Genomic DNA, 14,477 nt, shown 5'->3' with positions numbered 1-14,477 from the left:
TCTTGTGTTGTCTTTCAAAGGTGAAAAATAGGGACGAAACATGCTAACACTGTTAGGATGTTACCAGGGAATTGAGTATTCTTTTAGAAGTGCCAAAAATTGATTTCCCGCGTTTATTATTGTTGAGTCCATGTTAGTTCAGTAGTTGTATATTCAGTGCTTATTCTCTGATCAGAGTAATACAGAAAGAGATCTTTGGCATGAGCTGTCATCCAGGCTAAGGACTCCTGAGAAAACATGAGACATGAATGAAGATCTCCCTGTACGTTGAAAGCTTTTACATTGAAACCTTCTGTTCGTGTCGGATTGTATTTCTAGTGCCTTTGCCTCTAGATGGCTTCCTATGGAGGTACACTTTACTGGCTAACTTTTACACCCCTTTTCTTTTGTTGGGATTAGTGCCAGAACAGATAAAGCCCAGTGTAAGCCAGCCTCAGCCTGCCAACTCTAATCACGGCACTTCCACAACAACCTGCACTAACAATAATGCCAAGCGAGCCACAGCCAACAATCAGCAGCAGCAGCAGCAGCAACAGCAACAACAACAACAACAACAACAACAACAGGCCTTGCCTCGATATCCTCGTGAAGTACCACCACGATTCCGCCACCAGGAACATAAACAGCTTCTAAAGAGGGCTCAGCATTTTCCTGTCATAGCAGCAAACCTGGGAACTGCTATTAAAGTGTTAAACAGCCAGTCAGAAAGCAGTGCTTTAACAAATCAACAGCCACAAAATAATGGAGAGGTGCAGAACAGCAAAACCCAGTCAGGTGAGAGAAGGTATTTCTTACGGGATTCAAACTTTATTAATAATCTTTAGCAGTGTAGTAAGTTCATGGCTTTTTATCAGTATCTGGGCTGCAAAATGTGAATTTTGAACAGGGAGTCATGAATGGTTGGAAACCTTTAAATGTTTCCGAAAAGTTATGTGCCCATCCTTTTAAACTTTAAAAAATTATTAATCACTGTTCTTCCTACAGGTTCTACCCATTTTAATAAGCAGCTTATATCTGAAATTGAACACTTTTTACCCCCCAGGTGAATGTGCTAAGCAATTATGTATATTACTGCATGTAATCTTTAACAACCCTGGTCAGCATTCAGTTGTTCTCCCTTTTTCGGTGGAAGAAACTGAGGTACCAAGACATTAAATAACTTGCCTTAGATCACATAGTTATCACATATCATAAAAAGACTGTCCTTATGAGAATGATATTCAAACAGAGCAAATACATTTTCTTATTTGCTTCAGAGTGACTTTTCTGAGCTCAGTAATGATTTGTTATTGTTAAGTGCGCTTGAGTCAGTTCTGACCCAGAGCGACCCCAGTATAGGGTTCCTGAGGCTTTGCTTCTTCGTGGGAGCAGGAAGCCTGTCTTTCTCCCACGGAGCAGCTGTCTGGCTCAAACTGTGGACCTTGAGCTGCAAAGTCCAGTGCTTATCATATGGAGCCACCGCTCCCACAGTAATGATTGTGAAGCAGAAAATTTAGTCTGTTTAAATCGCCGTTTGTTTCAAAATGTCTGATTGTTTCAGATAGTTGTTTGGTCTGTGCTTCCATCCATTTTCCAAATATTTTTATAATTTCACCATTAGGTGCTGAAAGTTGAAGGCAGTCAAATTTTGAGGCAGTTATAGGATAGTGAGAATAAAGTTTCTAGAGTCAAATGGACCTAGTTTTTAAATCCCAGTTGTACCATATTTCAACACTTCGACCTTGGGCAAGTTACTTCTTGCTCCGTATGTCTGAGTCTCATCTGAATGGTTTTCCCTAATGTTCTGGGTAGAGTTACTCTCTTTCTGCCTCTCTACTCTTACATGCTGAGAACTTCTCTGTACATTGTAATATATTATGGTATTTCACAGCTAATAAATAGCAGAGCCTGGACTTGCTTCAAGATCACTCTGGCTCCAAAGCTATGCTCGTAACCACCATGCTGTGCTTTGGCAGCATCCTGGATGTGCTAGGTAAGGAGGAAGAGGACACTAATGTGAGGGGTCTAGCATAGGTAATTAGAGCAGCGCATAATTATTGGAAAGGATGCAACGTTCAGTTATCATTTTGACTAAGAGTGATCCCTACTCCCCCAGCCACTTTCATGACCTGTCTAAGCTTGGCCAAATGACTTACCTCCTCCAGTTCACTGTACTGATCTGTAAGATACACAGACTGGTACATGCCATATATGTATGCATTTTTAAGTATATAATACATTAAGCAACTGGCTTCGTTTGTAATATTTGGGCACTGAATAAACTATTTCCCTTAACTTTTACAGAAGGACCTGCATTTTTCAGGAAGAATTGCTAGGTTTTGGCATCTTACATATAATTTCATTCAAATGCCAAGTAGTAAGCAATTAGTAATTTGGTTTGCAGTTCACCAGGTAGTCAAGCTGAAAGATGCACACTCATACATCAATATAGTTTTTAAATGTGGTTAGACTGTTAGGAGAGATGGTTATATAATAAATACTTTGAGTACCTGCTATGAACTTAGCAATAATGGTATGATAGTATGATAAATTTATAAAATAAGCAAAGAAGTAGGGTAGTATTTAGGAAATATGTTGAATGTGCTTTTTCAGTTTGGGAAGTGAATAAACAAAGCAGTTTTTGAAATGGATGCAATGGGTATAAGAATCTTGTTTCTCAAAAATGGATATAGGTGGGGGGGAGTACTGTCAGTGTACATTGAGATGAGATGTGGGTAGAAGAAGAGTCGTTCACCAAGGCTCAAGAAGAACAATAATACTGCTTGATTTGAATAGGACATTACAGGAGGGGGAAGTTCCCATGGAGGTCAGGAGCGTACAGCAGTCTTCAGTGAGATCTGAAATTAAATCTCAGAGCTGGACAATGCAGATGATGAAGGGCAAGATTCTGAAGAAGCGCATTTGTGCTTTTGTCTTTTTAGAAATTTTAGGAACCCCCACTTGGTAGCAGACATCACGCATTAATGCTAAAATACTTCAGCATGTGTTAAATAGGAATGGTAACAGAAACTTAAGCCACAGTATATATAAATCATTAGGAGTCAGAGAAGCCTTCTTATAGGCGTTAGGTCTGTCCTGTTCGTGTTGGTACTCTCTGTTGATTCCAACTCATTGAGGGCCCTCTGTTTGCAGAGTAGAACTGTGCTCCATATACTTTTCAAGGCTGTGCCCCTTTAGAAGCAGATCACCAGGCCTGTCTTCTGAAGAGTGTCTGGCTGGGTTTGAACTACGTACCTTTCGGCTAGTAGTTGAGCACTTAATCATTTGCACCACCCAGGGACTTTTATCCCAACTCCTGGAAGGTTACTACTAATATTGTGACTTTGCAGCTAACCCTTCTGGAATGGCTACTATGACCCACACACTGTAAGCTCAATGAATCCTCTATTACAGATTAGATAATGTCACCTTCATTTTAAAGATTGGATTTGAGGATTTAACATAGTGAGTGATGAGGAGCTGTGGACTAGATGGTAACATGGGCAGCAGCCCGGAAACACAAACTTTGTTTGTGTGTGTTTGTGAACCTGCAGTTCAGAATTGAAGGAGCACAGACTTAACTCTATTTTTGGCGTTGTATGTGCATTTTCTTTTTTTTATTTCCTGAACAGAGTTAATGGAGAAAGTAGATTTAAACTAACGAAGGTAACATATAGAAACTGACTTAATTTCGTGATAAAAATGAGCACTGCTAAGTATGGCTCCCTGCCCTTCTGTCATACACTTGTCATCTATTCAGTGCAGGCAGGTACTGGAGTGTAGTACGTACTTGGGCGGGGTACTGGGATGGGGTCAGGTATTTTTTACATCAGGAGTCACAAACTTAATGTCATCTGGAACCAGCAGGTAAGTGAAGTGAGAAGTCATGAGAAGTGTGGTAAATGTGTCTTATACCCTCATTTTAATTTTTTTTAGAACCCTATGCTGGTCAAACCAGACAACTCTGTAGACTGAGCCCTGAGCTGCCAGTTTGGGCCTGTGCATCAAATATTTACTAATGGCTTTAACTGTTACTTTGAGATCACTCTTTTACAGATGACTTCTTAAACTCTGTTATTGCCTAAATAACTGTAGAATTTAAGGGGCTCACTGACGATGGAATAAGGCATTGGGTAGCCTAGCAGCTATAGTGTTCTTTTGTACCATAGTGTTCTGTTCTCACTTTTTATTACGCCACAGACATGGGCATGATAGAGTCAGAAAAGTTACAAGAACAGACCAGGGAACCCATATATACCCTCCACCCAGATCCAACAGTTGTTCACAGTTTATTTCATAAACATCTCTCTTTCTCATACACATATGTGGTTCCATATACACACACACATTTTTATTGTTGAACCACTTGATGGTTAAATTGCAAATACCATGCCACTTCACCTTTAGTACTTCCATAGGTAATTTCCTAAGAACAAGCATAGTCTCATGACCATGATAGCAATATTGCCCTTAAACGAATACTAGGCTAAATGAAAAGTATTGCTATAAAATCACACAAATCTTTATTAAACAGAAATGTTGAAATGTGAAGCCACTGTCTGTCTCTCAACACACTCTCCATCTAGCTCTGTATACTTCTGAAGAGAGTGCCTGTGTTTCTCCAGTCTTTCTCTGGAGAACTGTCTGCTCGTGAAGTCTACCATGCCACAATGGCACTTTTAGCATCCTTGAGGGACTCAGTTCATTTTAACTGTTCTTTGGATTCTGAAAACAAAAATTTGGATCAGGCAAGATCAGGACTGTAAGTTGGATAGGGTAAGGCTTCCCAGTGAAATGCTCATAGGACCTTTCTTGCTACTCTCAAAAACGTGGGTGCCTTGTCATGATGGAAAACAATTCCCAGTGCACTTTTCTCACCAATGTAGTTTTCCATGTTCTTAAACCTTCTTTCAAATAATCCCCCATCACCATCCTGTGATGATGATACTTTATGGAACCATCCTGTGCAGAAGATTGTCAGGAAGAATTCTTAAGAAAATGGAAAGCTGCATTGGTGAGAATATTGCACCCAGAATTTTTTTCCATCACGACAATGCACCATCCATTCTTTGAAAGTAGTAAGGGCAGTCCTGTGAGAAGTCTATCCTCCGTTATCATTCGATGTGGAGTCCTGGTGTCATGCTGTAGGATAAGCACTGAACTGCAAGGTTGGCAGTTCAAAACTCACCAGCCACTCCTCAGAAACCCTGTGACAGGGTCGCTATGAGTTGGACTCAACTCATTGGCCCTTAACAGCAATAATCATCTCACATCCCTCAAGATTAACCCTTGGGATTTCCCAGAATAGTCACCGTAGCCACCTGCGCTGACGTCTTTGCCTTGAATTTGACTCAGCAGATCCCCTCAGAAGCCACTGTTTTGATTGAACCTTTTTTAGAAGGCACCCTAATGAGAGACAGACAACTGTAGTCATGAGAGAACTTGTCTGCAGCTATCTCTGAGACATGTTAGACACATTGTTTGGAATAAACCTGTGCACGTGTGAAGAGAAGACTTAGTTATTTTTTGTTATTACGTGCCGTAGAGCTAGTACTGACTCATAGCAACCCTACGCACAACAGAAGGAAACACTGCCCAGTCCTGCACCAGCCTCACAATTTTTGCTATGTTTGAGCCCATTGCTGCTGTCACTGTGCCAGTCTATCTTGTTGGGGTCTTCCTCTTTTTCTTCAACCCTCACTTTACCAAATAAGATAGCCTCCAGGGACTGGTGCCTCCTGATAATATGTCCAAAATATGAGAGACGCTTCCAAGGAGCGTCCTTGGAGGCTGTCCTTCCTCCAACACAGATTTGTGTGGTCTTTTGGCAGTCCAATGTACTTTCAGTATTCTCCTCCAACACTCAGATGCATTGATTCGTCTATTCTATTCCCTTCACTGTCCAACTTTCCTATGCATATGCAGGCATTGAAAATACCATGGCTTGAGTCAGGCACGTCCCTAGACCTCAAAGACCTTTGCTCTTAATACTTTAAAAGAGGTCTTGTGCAGCATATTTGCCTGATTCAGTACATCGTTTGATTTCTTGGCTACTGCTTCCATGAGTGTTGATGTTTGATTTGAGAGCAAACTGAAGTCTTTGCCAACCTCAATCTTTTCTCCATTTATGTGGATGTTGTTTATTGGCCCAGTGGTGAGGACTTTTGTTTTTCTTTACATCGAGACGCAGCCCATACATATCAAATGTGTGGTGTTGGATCATCATCAGTAAATATTTTTAATCCTCTTCACTTTCAGCAAGTGAGGTTGTATCACCTGCATGTCACAGGTTAATGAGTCTTCCTCCACTTCTGATACTACGTTATTCTTCATGTACCCCAGCTTGTCAAATTATGTGCTCAGCATTCAGACTGAGCTAAATTAAGTCTTTGACAACCTCAATCTTTTCTCCAATTATCTTGATGTTTTTTACTGGTCCAGTAGTGAAGATTTTGGTCTCTTTACGTTGAGGTGCAACCCATACGAAAGGCTGCATGCAGTCTTGGAGTCAGAAAGTATTTTAAATCCTCTTCATTTTTGAATTGTCTTTAGCAAAATTATACTTGTATGGGATAGTAATGATAATGTTTGATGACTTCCATATTCCGTTGGGTCACCTTTCTTTTGAAACAAATATGGATCTCTTCCATTAAGTTGGACAGGTAGTTAGTTGCCTTTCAGATTTCTTGGCATAGATCAGTGAGTGCCTGCAGTGCTTCATCAGTTTTGTTGAAAGGTTTCAATTTGTTTTCCGTCAATTCCTGGCGCCTTGTTCTTTGCCATTGCTTTCAATACACCTTGGGCTTCTTCCCTCAGGACAGTTGGCTCTTGATCATTTGCTGTCTGTAGTTGACCATTTCTCTTTGGTACTCTTACTCTTTCTATTCCTTCCATCTTCTTTTGATGATTTCTGCATCATTCAGTAATTTGCCCATTATTGTTAGGTGCCATCAAGTTGGTACGGACTCGTTGCAACCCTATTCACAATAGAATGAAACACTGCCTGGTCCTGGGCCAACCTCACTATTGTTGCCACACTTGAGCCAATTGATGCTGCCACTTGGCCAATCCATCTCGTTAGGGGTCTTCCTCTTTTTATCTGACTCTCATACAATATGTCTGAAGTATGAGAGACAAAGTTTGGTCATCTTAGCCTCCAAGGAACACTCTGGCTGCACTTCTTCCGACACAGATCTGTTGGTTCTTTTGGCAGCTCATGGCACTTTCAGTATTCTCCTCCAACACCATAACTCAAATGCATCAATTCTTCTATGGTCTTCCTTATTATTCACTGTCCAGCTTTCGCATACATATGAGGTTACTGAAAATACCACTTTGCCCATTTGAGGTTTTAATTTTTTCTTCAGTTCCCTCATCTTGAGAAATGCTGAGTGTGTTTTTCCCTTTTGGTTTTCTAATTCCAGGTCTCTGACCATTTCATTACAATATTTGACTTTGTCTTTCTGAGCTGACCTTGAAATTTTCTTTTCAACTCTTATACCTTCCTCCATTTGCTTTAGCATCTCTGTTCTGGAGAGCAAGTTTCAGAAGTCTTTGGACATCCATTTTGGTTTTTTACTTCTTTCTTTTCTTCTCAGTGACCGTTTTTTTCTTCCAGTATGATGTTCTTGATGTCATCCCATAACTCTTCTGGACTTTGGTTCTATAGTGTCTAATGCATCAAAACTTTAATTCAGATGATCTCTAAATTCAGCTGGGATATGTTCAAGGTCATACTTTGGCTCTCGTGGACTTAAATTTTTCTTCAGCTTCAGCCTGAATTTGTATATAAGTAATTGATGGTCTTTCCTCAGTCTGCTCCTGGCCTGTTTTGCCTGATGATATGGAGCTTTTCCACCATCTCTTTACACAGATGTAGTCAGTTTGATTTCTGTGTATTCCATCTGGTGAGGTCTGTGTCTGTAAGTAGTCGTTTATGTTGTTTAAAAAAGGTATTTGCAATGATAGAATTGCAATATTCTACCATGCGATCTCTAGCATCGTTTCTTTCACCAAGGCCATATTTTCCAACTACTGTTCCTTCCTCTTTGTTTCCAACCTTTGCCTTCCAGTGGCCAGTAATTATCAACACATCTTTATTGCATGTTTGATCAATTTCAGACTGAAGAAATTTGATCGAATTTTTCAATTTCATCATCACTGGCTTTAGTGTTGGTGCATAATTTTGAGTAATAGCGGTATTAATTATTCTTCCTTATAGGTGTATGGATATTATCCTATCACAGACAGCATTGTACTTTAAGGCAGACCTTGAATATGTTCTTTTTGATGGTGAATGTGACGCATTTCCTCTTCAATTTGTCATTCTCGGCTTAAACCATGTGATTGTCTGATTGAAAATGGCCAATATCAGCCCATTTCAGTTCATTGATGCCTGAGATACCAATGTTTATGCATTTCATTTCATTTATTATAATTTTTAAAATTTCATACTTCATACATTCCATGATTCAAATACTAATGGATGCTTATAGCTGTTTCTCTTCATTTTGAGTTTTGCCGCATCGACACATGAAGGTCCTGGAAGGTCTACTCCATTTGCGCCATCACAGTGATTTCTACTTTGAGGAGGCAGCTCTTCCCTGATTGTATTTTGAGTGCCTTCCAACCTGAGGACCTCAGCTTCCAGCACTCTACCTGACAATATTCTGGTGGTGGTCGTCGTATTTCAATATTCAGTATTCTAGCAGTGACAGTGTTGCACTGCTATTTTTAAAATTTTCACTGACTGAATATTTGGAAGTAGTCCATCTCTCCTCCTCCTTTGTTCGAAACTCAGCGGTTTTCCTTTAGAAACTCAGCTGAAACCTGTCCACTGTGGATGACCCTGCTGTTATTTAAAATACCAGTGGCATAGCTTCCAGAATCACAGCAACACACAACCCACCACAGTACAACAAACTGATAGATGAATAGTGACCTAAAACCCTCATCGCAGTAATTTTGATTTACCCTCATACAACATTATAGGTTAATCACATCAGATGACAGTGGAGGATAATTACATGGTACTGAGGATTGTCGCCTTGCCAAGTTGGCGCACGTTTTCTGGGGGCACAATTCAGTCCATAATCGTAAGCACTCCATATTTGTGTTCTTGAGTGCTGTGTTCGGACTCATAGTGACCCTGTATAGGATTTCCAAGGAGTGGCTGGTCGGTTGAAACCACTGACCATGCAATGCAAACTAATACTGCAGTTGAGTACTGGGCGTACACTCCACATTAAGTTCCAATAACAATCCTGTACACAGATACATATGACCATTTATTCCACACTTTTCATATGAAGGAACAGACTGTGAAAGGTTCAGAATTTGAGGTAGTAATCAGCTTTTGTTGTTGAATTCTACACGTCTTCTAGAGCATGGCATCCAGAACAGGTCCTATGATAATGGTCTGGTGACTTCATTGCCTTCGTGGCATGAATGCTTTTCTACTTCTCTGTCATGACGGGGCTGTCTTTATCCTGCACACTCTCAGGATTGTAGTGAGTGAGCTTGTTCACGATCACTACTTCCTTTACACAGAATGTGAAAGAGAGCGAGTCAGTTACAGTCTGCCTGAGTCTGTTGTTACCCCATTACATGACAGCTCTATACAGACCAAAATGACAAGGGGCTCTAGCAACAGTAGTCAGACTGTTCTGTTAATTGTCACCCTAGTAGCAATCCGGTTTTTGCTTACCCTTGTATCAGCAATTCAACAATATCTTCTTATATGTCATGTTCACATTTCTGCTGGTTATACCAAGAATGTCTTTCTGTTTTATTATAGTACAATTCCATTTATATAAAAAAATACAAAGAATGCAAAACAACATTGTATATTACATAGGGATGAATTCAAATATAGCAAAATATAAAGATATGCATGGGTGGTCAACCACTGATAGGAGGAGAGGGAATGAGATGTAATCAGAGAAGAGATACATCGTTTTCTGTCTTACTTGAGGGGACTTCAAATAGTTTATGGAAAAATAAAAAGATAATAGAATTTTTCCTTGAACTTTCGAAGACACTTTGTAATGTATTTCTTATGGTAGGGGATACCTGCGTGTTTTCATATTCTTTATTTCAAATATTTCCTCCCTTTTAAAAAAAAATAAGTTTAAGGACATTTAAGGTATAACAATGAATGACCAAGATTGAGGCTATCTTAATAAAACCATAACATTAAAGTCTCTGGGTATGTTAAAAGATTAACTTACTCTCCATCTAGTTGTGTTCTTGACTCTTGTTTTTTCAATGTGGCACATTCTTGCTGACCCATAATTTCCACTTCTTGTGTTCAGCTTACTTACACCTTCCCCTTGGACTAGAAAAATGCTCTTCATTCCCTTGAGGCTATTACAAAATTTCTCTACTTCCCTTTTTGCCCAGAATTCTTGAAGTATTTGTCTACATTTGTCTTCTATAATCTAACACCTTCTCACTTAACTAAAAATATCTTACTAAAATCTGTCAAACCCCAATTTTTTTTTTTCATTTTTAATTTTGTCGTCGTTAGGTACCATCAAGTCGGTACCGACTCATGGTGACCTTATGCACAGCAGAACGAAACACTGCCCGATCCTGGGCTAACCTCACTACTGTTGCCACACTTGAGTCCATCGATGCTGCCACTTGGCCAGTCCATCTTGTTGGGGGTCTTCCTCTTTATCTCTGACCCTCCACCTTACCAAACATGATCTCCTTCTCCAGTGACTGCTACCTCCTGACAATATGTCCAAAGTATGAGAGACGAAGTTTGGCCATCTTGGCCTGTAAGGAGCACTCTGGCTGCACTTTTTCCAAAACGGATCTCTTTGTTCTTTTTGCGGCCCATGGCACTTTCAATATTCTCCAACATCATAAATCGAAAGCATCAATTCTTCTGTGGTCTTCCTTATTCACTGTCTAGCTTTCGGATGCATATGAGGTTATTGAAAATACCATGGCTTGGATCAGGGTACCTTAGTCCTCAAGTTGGCAGCTTTGCTCTTCCACACTTTAAAAAGGTCTGTGCAGCAGATTTGTCTAATGCAATACATCATTTGATTTCTTGACTGCTGCTTCCATGAGTGTTGATTGATAGTTGATCCAAAAAGAATGAAGTCCTTAACAACTTCAATCTTTTCTCCATTGATAAGAAATTTTGTTTATTGGTCCAGTGGTGAGGGTTTTTGTTTTTGTTACATTGAGATGTAATCCATACCGAAGGCTGTACTCTTTGATGTTCATCAGTAAGTATTTTAAGTTCTCTTCACTTGCAGCAAGCAAGGTTGTATCATCTGCATATCGCAGGTTGTTAATGAGTCTTCTTCCAGTCCTGATGCCACGTTTGTCTTCATAGAACCCAGCTTCTCAGCTGATTTGCTCGCATACAGGTTGAATAAGTATGGTGAAAGAATACAACCTTGTCGCACACCTTTTTAAATTTTAAACCATTCAGTGTTCCCATGTTCTTATCTTAATAGATACCTAATTTTTTACTTTTGATCACTTCCTTCATAAAACTCTTTCATCCCTTGACCTCTTTATTATTACCATATATCTGGTTCTCGTCACATCTCTGCTCCTCCATTGTATTCTGCAGAGCTTTTCTTTGACCAATTCTTCAATTTTTTTGTTCTCAGGGTTTTGTCCACTACTTACTATTCTTTTTAACATTCTCCCTGGTTGGTTTTATTCCCTCTAATGACTTTGTTTCACAGTTCTCCCAGTTTTAGGCTGGTGTGGAGCCCCTCAAAGTGTACATGTCCCAAGTCAAATTTCTCTTTCTGCATTCCTTTTGCTCAGAAGATTGGTTCCCTGTTCATGCTGTCATCCCTCTCGAACCTTGATATCACACTGTGTTCTTCCTCCTCGTTCATGTCTTGCAGGCCGTTCGTGACGATTTGATCTTGGTATTTCTCAGCTTTCCTCTCTTCTTTGCAGTGCTGCCTGATCTCAAACAACAGTCCCAAGAATGTCTTATTCTAGAGCTGGCTCCCCACCTCTCCGACCACAAGCCCGTCTTGCATTTGGTTGTGGCATTACTTTGGTCTTCTTTAATCTAGAACAGTGCATACGTTTGGTGACACAAACAGCTAAGTGCTTGGCTACAAGCTAAGAGGTGGTCTATTGAAACCCACACAGAGGCAACTCAGAAGATAGGCCTGGCAACCCAATTCTGAAAGGTCTCAGTCTTGAAAACACAATAGAGCAATTTAGCTCTGCACACATGGGGTTGCCATGGAACAGAATCAGCTGCAGGGCAGCAGTCATCATCTAGACCAGTTCATTTGGTAACCATTCTTGGCGTTTTAGTAGAACACAGTCACTTCCATTCCTTTACACATTGTCTGAATAGTTGTCAGCAACATCTAACTTGCAAAGCTGAAGGTATTTCCTAGCTAACCTTTTGAGACAAATGTTTTCTACCACCTAAACTTGTTGTTAGGTATCACTGAGTTGTTTCCAACTCATAGTGACCCTGTGAAGCACTGTCTGGTCCTGCACCAACCTCACAATCACGACTACACTTGAGTCCTTTGCTCTTTTTCACGGGCCCTCCACTTTACCAAGCATGATGTCCTTGTCCAGGCATTGGTCCCTATTAATAATATGTCTGAAGTATGAAATGAAGTGTCACTATTCTGGCGTCTAAGGAGCTTCCTGGCTGTACTTTATACAACACAAATTTTTTTGTTGTGACAGTCCATGGTATTTTTAATATTCTTCTGCAGTACCCTAACTGTATCAATTCTTATACAGTCTTCCTTATTCATTGTCCAACTTTTACATGCAGATGAGGCTACTGAGATACCACCTAAAGTAGAAAGGAGAATACTGAAAGAGACATTTGTAACTTTCTCACTTAAGGTGATTGGAAAGTGTGCCTCTTATGCTCTTAATCCCAGTGGTGCCATCTCCTACTTCCTGGTGATGCCGTCAAACTTCTGAAGTTCTCGTTTGTTCTGAAGCTCTTTCCTTTCTGTTTAGATTGAAAGCCTTTAAGGCAGAAAGCACAAGTTAACTCCTGGTGTGGCGCTGTAGGATCGACACTGGACTCAGGGTCACCAGTTCAAACCCTATTCTGAACTGTTTCTTGGAAGTCTACACAGGGTCACTGTGACCACATACTGATTCAACAGCACTTAACAATATATGCATTGACTAAGAAAAATACATTAATGTCCATGGGTCTAGATTTTTCCTGAATAATTAATGCTGTTTCTTTAGTAGATCACTGAAATTGTTACCGGTCTTTTCTCTTCCTTATATAGCCCCTTTGATCTTTCTCAATAGATTATTTTGTTTGTTGTTTTTGTTGTTTGTTTGTTTGTTTGGGTAACATGTATACAACTATCCCACACCCCAGTTCTCATTTTACTATATCCAGTGTAGGCTGTAACCAGTTGGTATCCCAGTGGAATCTCTTCTAACTCTGGGGTAAGATTCTAAAGCCCTCACATGAAACCAGAGTCACACATGGTCAAAATTATTCTTGACGATCCCTGAAATCGCCCGTAAAACAGTATAGCTCTATCTCTTTGAAAGTTCTTTTCAGCCAGTTTTTCCTTCAGTGTTGGAATGGATTGCCTTTTTCTTTTTTCAGTTGAGTACCATATGCAGTAGTTGGCTTACACTGATGGGTCACGGTATATGAAGAATGCTGACTTTTAACACAGAGGGGACACTGGCCATGCTCACACATGGAGTGAGTGTTGGGGCTCAGGTTGGAGGAACTCGGCTCATTTACTCTCTCTCTCTCCTTAACTCTTTTTTTTTTTTTAATGCTTTATTGTGAATTATGTGATAGTTTACATGGGAGGATATCAGCTTCATATTGATCCCATCGTATATCGTTTCTTTGCCATGGTTATTATCCCTTCCATGCATCATCCATCAACCAAAGTGTATACCCTGCAAGCCTGACCCCCCCCACCCCCCTGGTCATCCACATACCGCCCCTTTCCCTCTCTGGGTCCAAAGTCCCCAGCTGCTCCATCTCCCCCATCATCATCTCTGCCTCCATCCCTGGCATCACTGCTTCTCTGGGTAGGGTTCTGTTTTCCGCTCTTCTCCTTTGATGGTCCCAGGGACCTCCGCTCCTAGACTACAAGGTTAATCACTCCCTCCCTTTGCCCCAAAACGTCCACCTTTACATTTCCAGCCCTTACAATCAGTCCTGATAACAATTAATCACTGTTGTATCGCAAGAGACCTATCCGTATCTCCTTTCATCAGCCCTGACTAGGCAGGATGGATACTATTCAGTGGAGATTCTACCTTGCTCCATGCCCTCTGGATCTAGGTTCCCTCTTTTTGTGTGTGTGAGTGTACATTTTTTTTTATTATTAAAGATTTTTATTGTTCATTGAGTGAAAGTTTACAGGGCATATCATCAGTTTTACATTCAACAAATCATTTACCTTGTTTTATTACATTGATTATAATCCCCTCCATGAATCATCAGTTAACAGTATTTCTCTCTATTCACTTTAGTTTTTTTT

At 40.3% G+C, this 14,477-nt stretch overlaps 1 protein-coding gene across 1 annotated transcript in view; it reads left to right on the top strand.

Moving 5' to 3' along the window:
* Window positions 1–333: 333 nt before the first annotated feature.
* TNRC6A (trinucleotide repeat containing 6A) overlaps window positions 334–14,477 on the top strand; it is a 56,515-nt gene continuing 42,371 nt past the window's right edge. Inside the window, 2 exon segments of the mRNA XM_006867189.1 lie at window positions 334–370; window positions 373–774. Coding sequence (XP_006867251.1) covers window positions 334–370; window positions 373–774 — 439 coding nt within the window.

Source organism: Chrysochloris asiatica, unplaced genomic scaffold (assembly GCF_000296735.1).
Source record: "Chrysochloris asiatica unplaced genomic scaffold, ChrAsi1.0 scaffold00102, whole genome shotgun sequence".
Classification (NCBI taxonomy): Eukaryota; Metazoa; Chordata; class Mammalia; order Afrosoricida; family Chrysochloridae; genus Chrysochloris; species Chrysochloris asiatica.
Note: the sequence above shows the minus strand (reverse complement) of the source record. Positions and strands in the feature narration are given on the sequence as shown.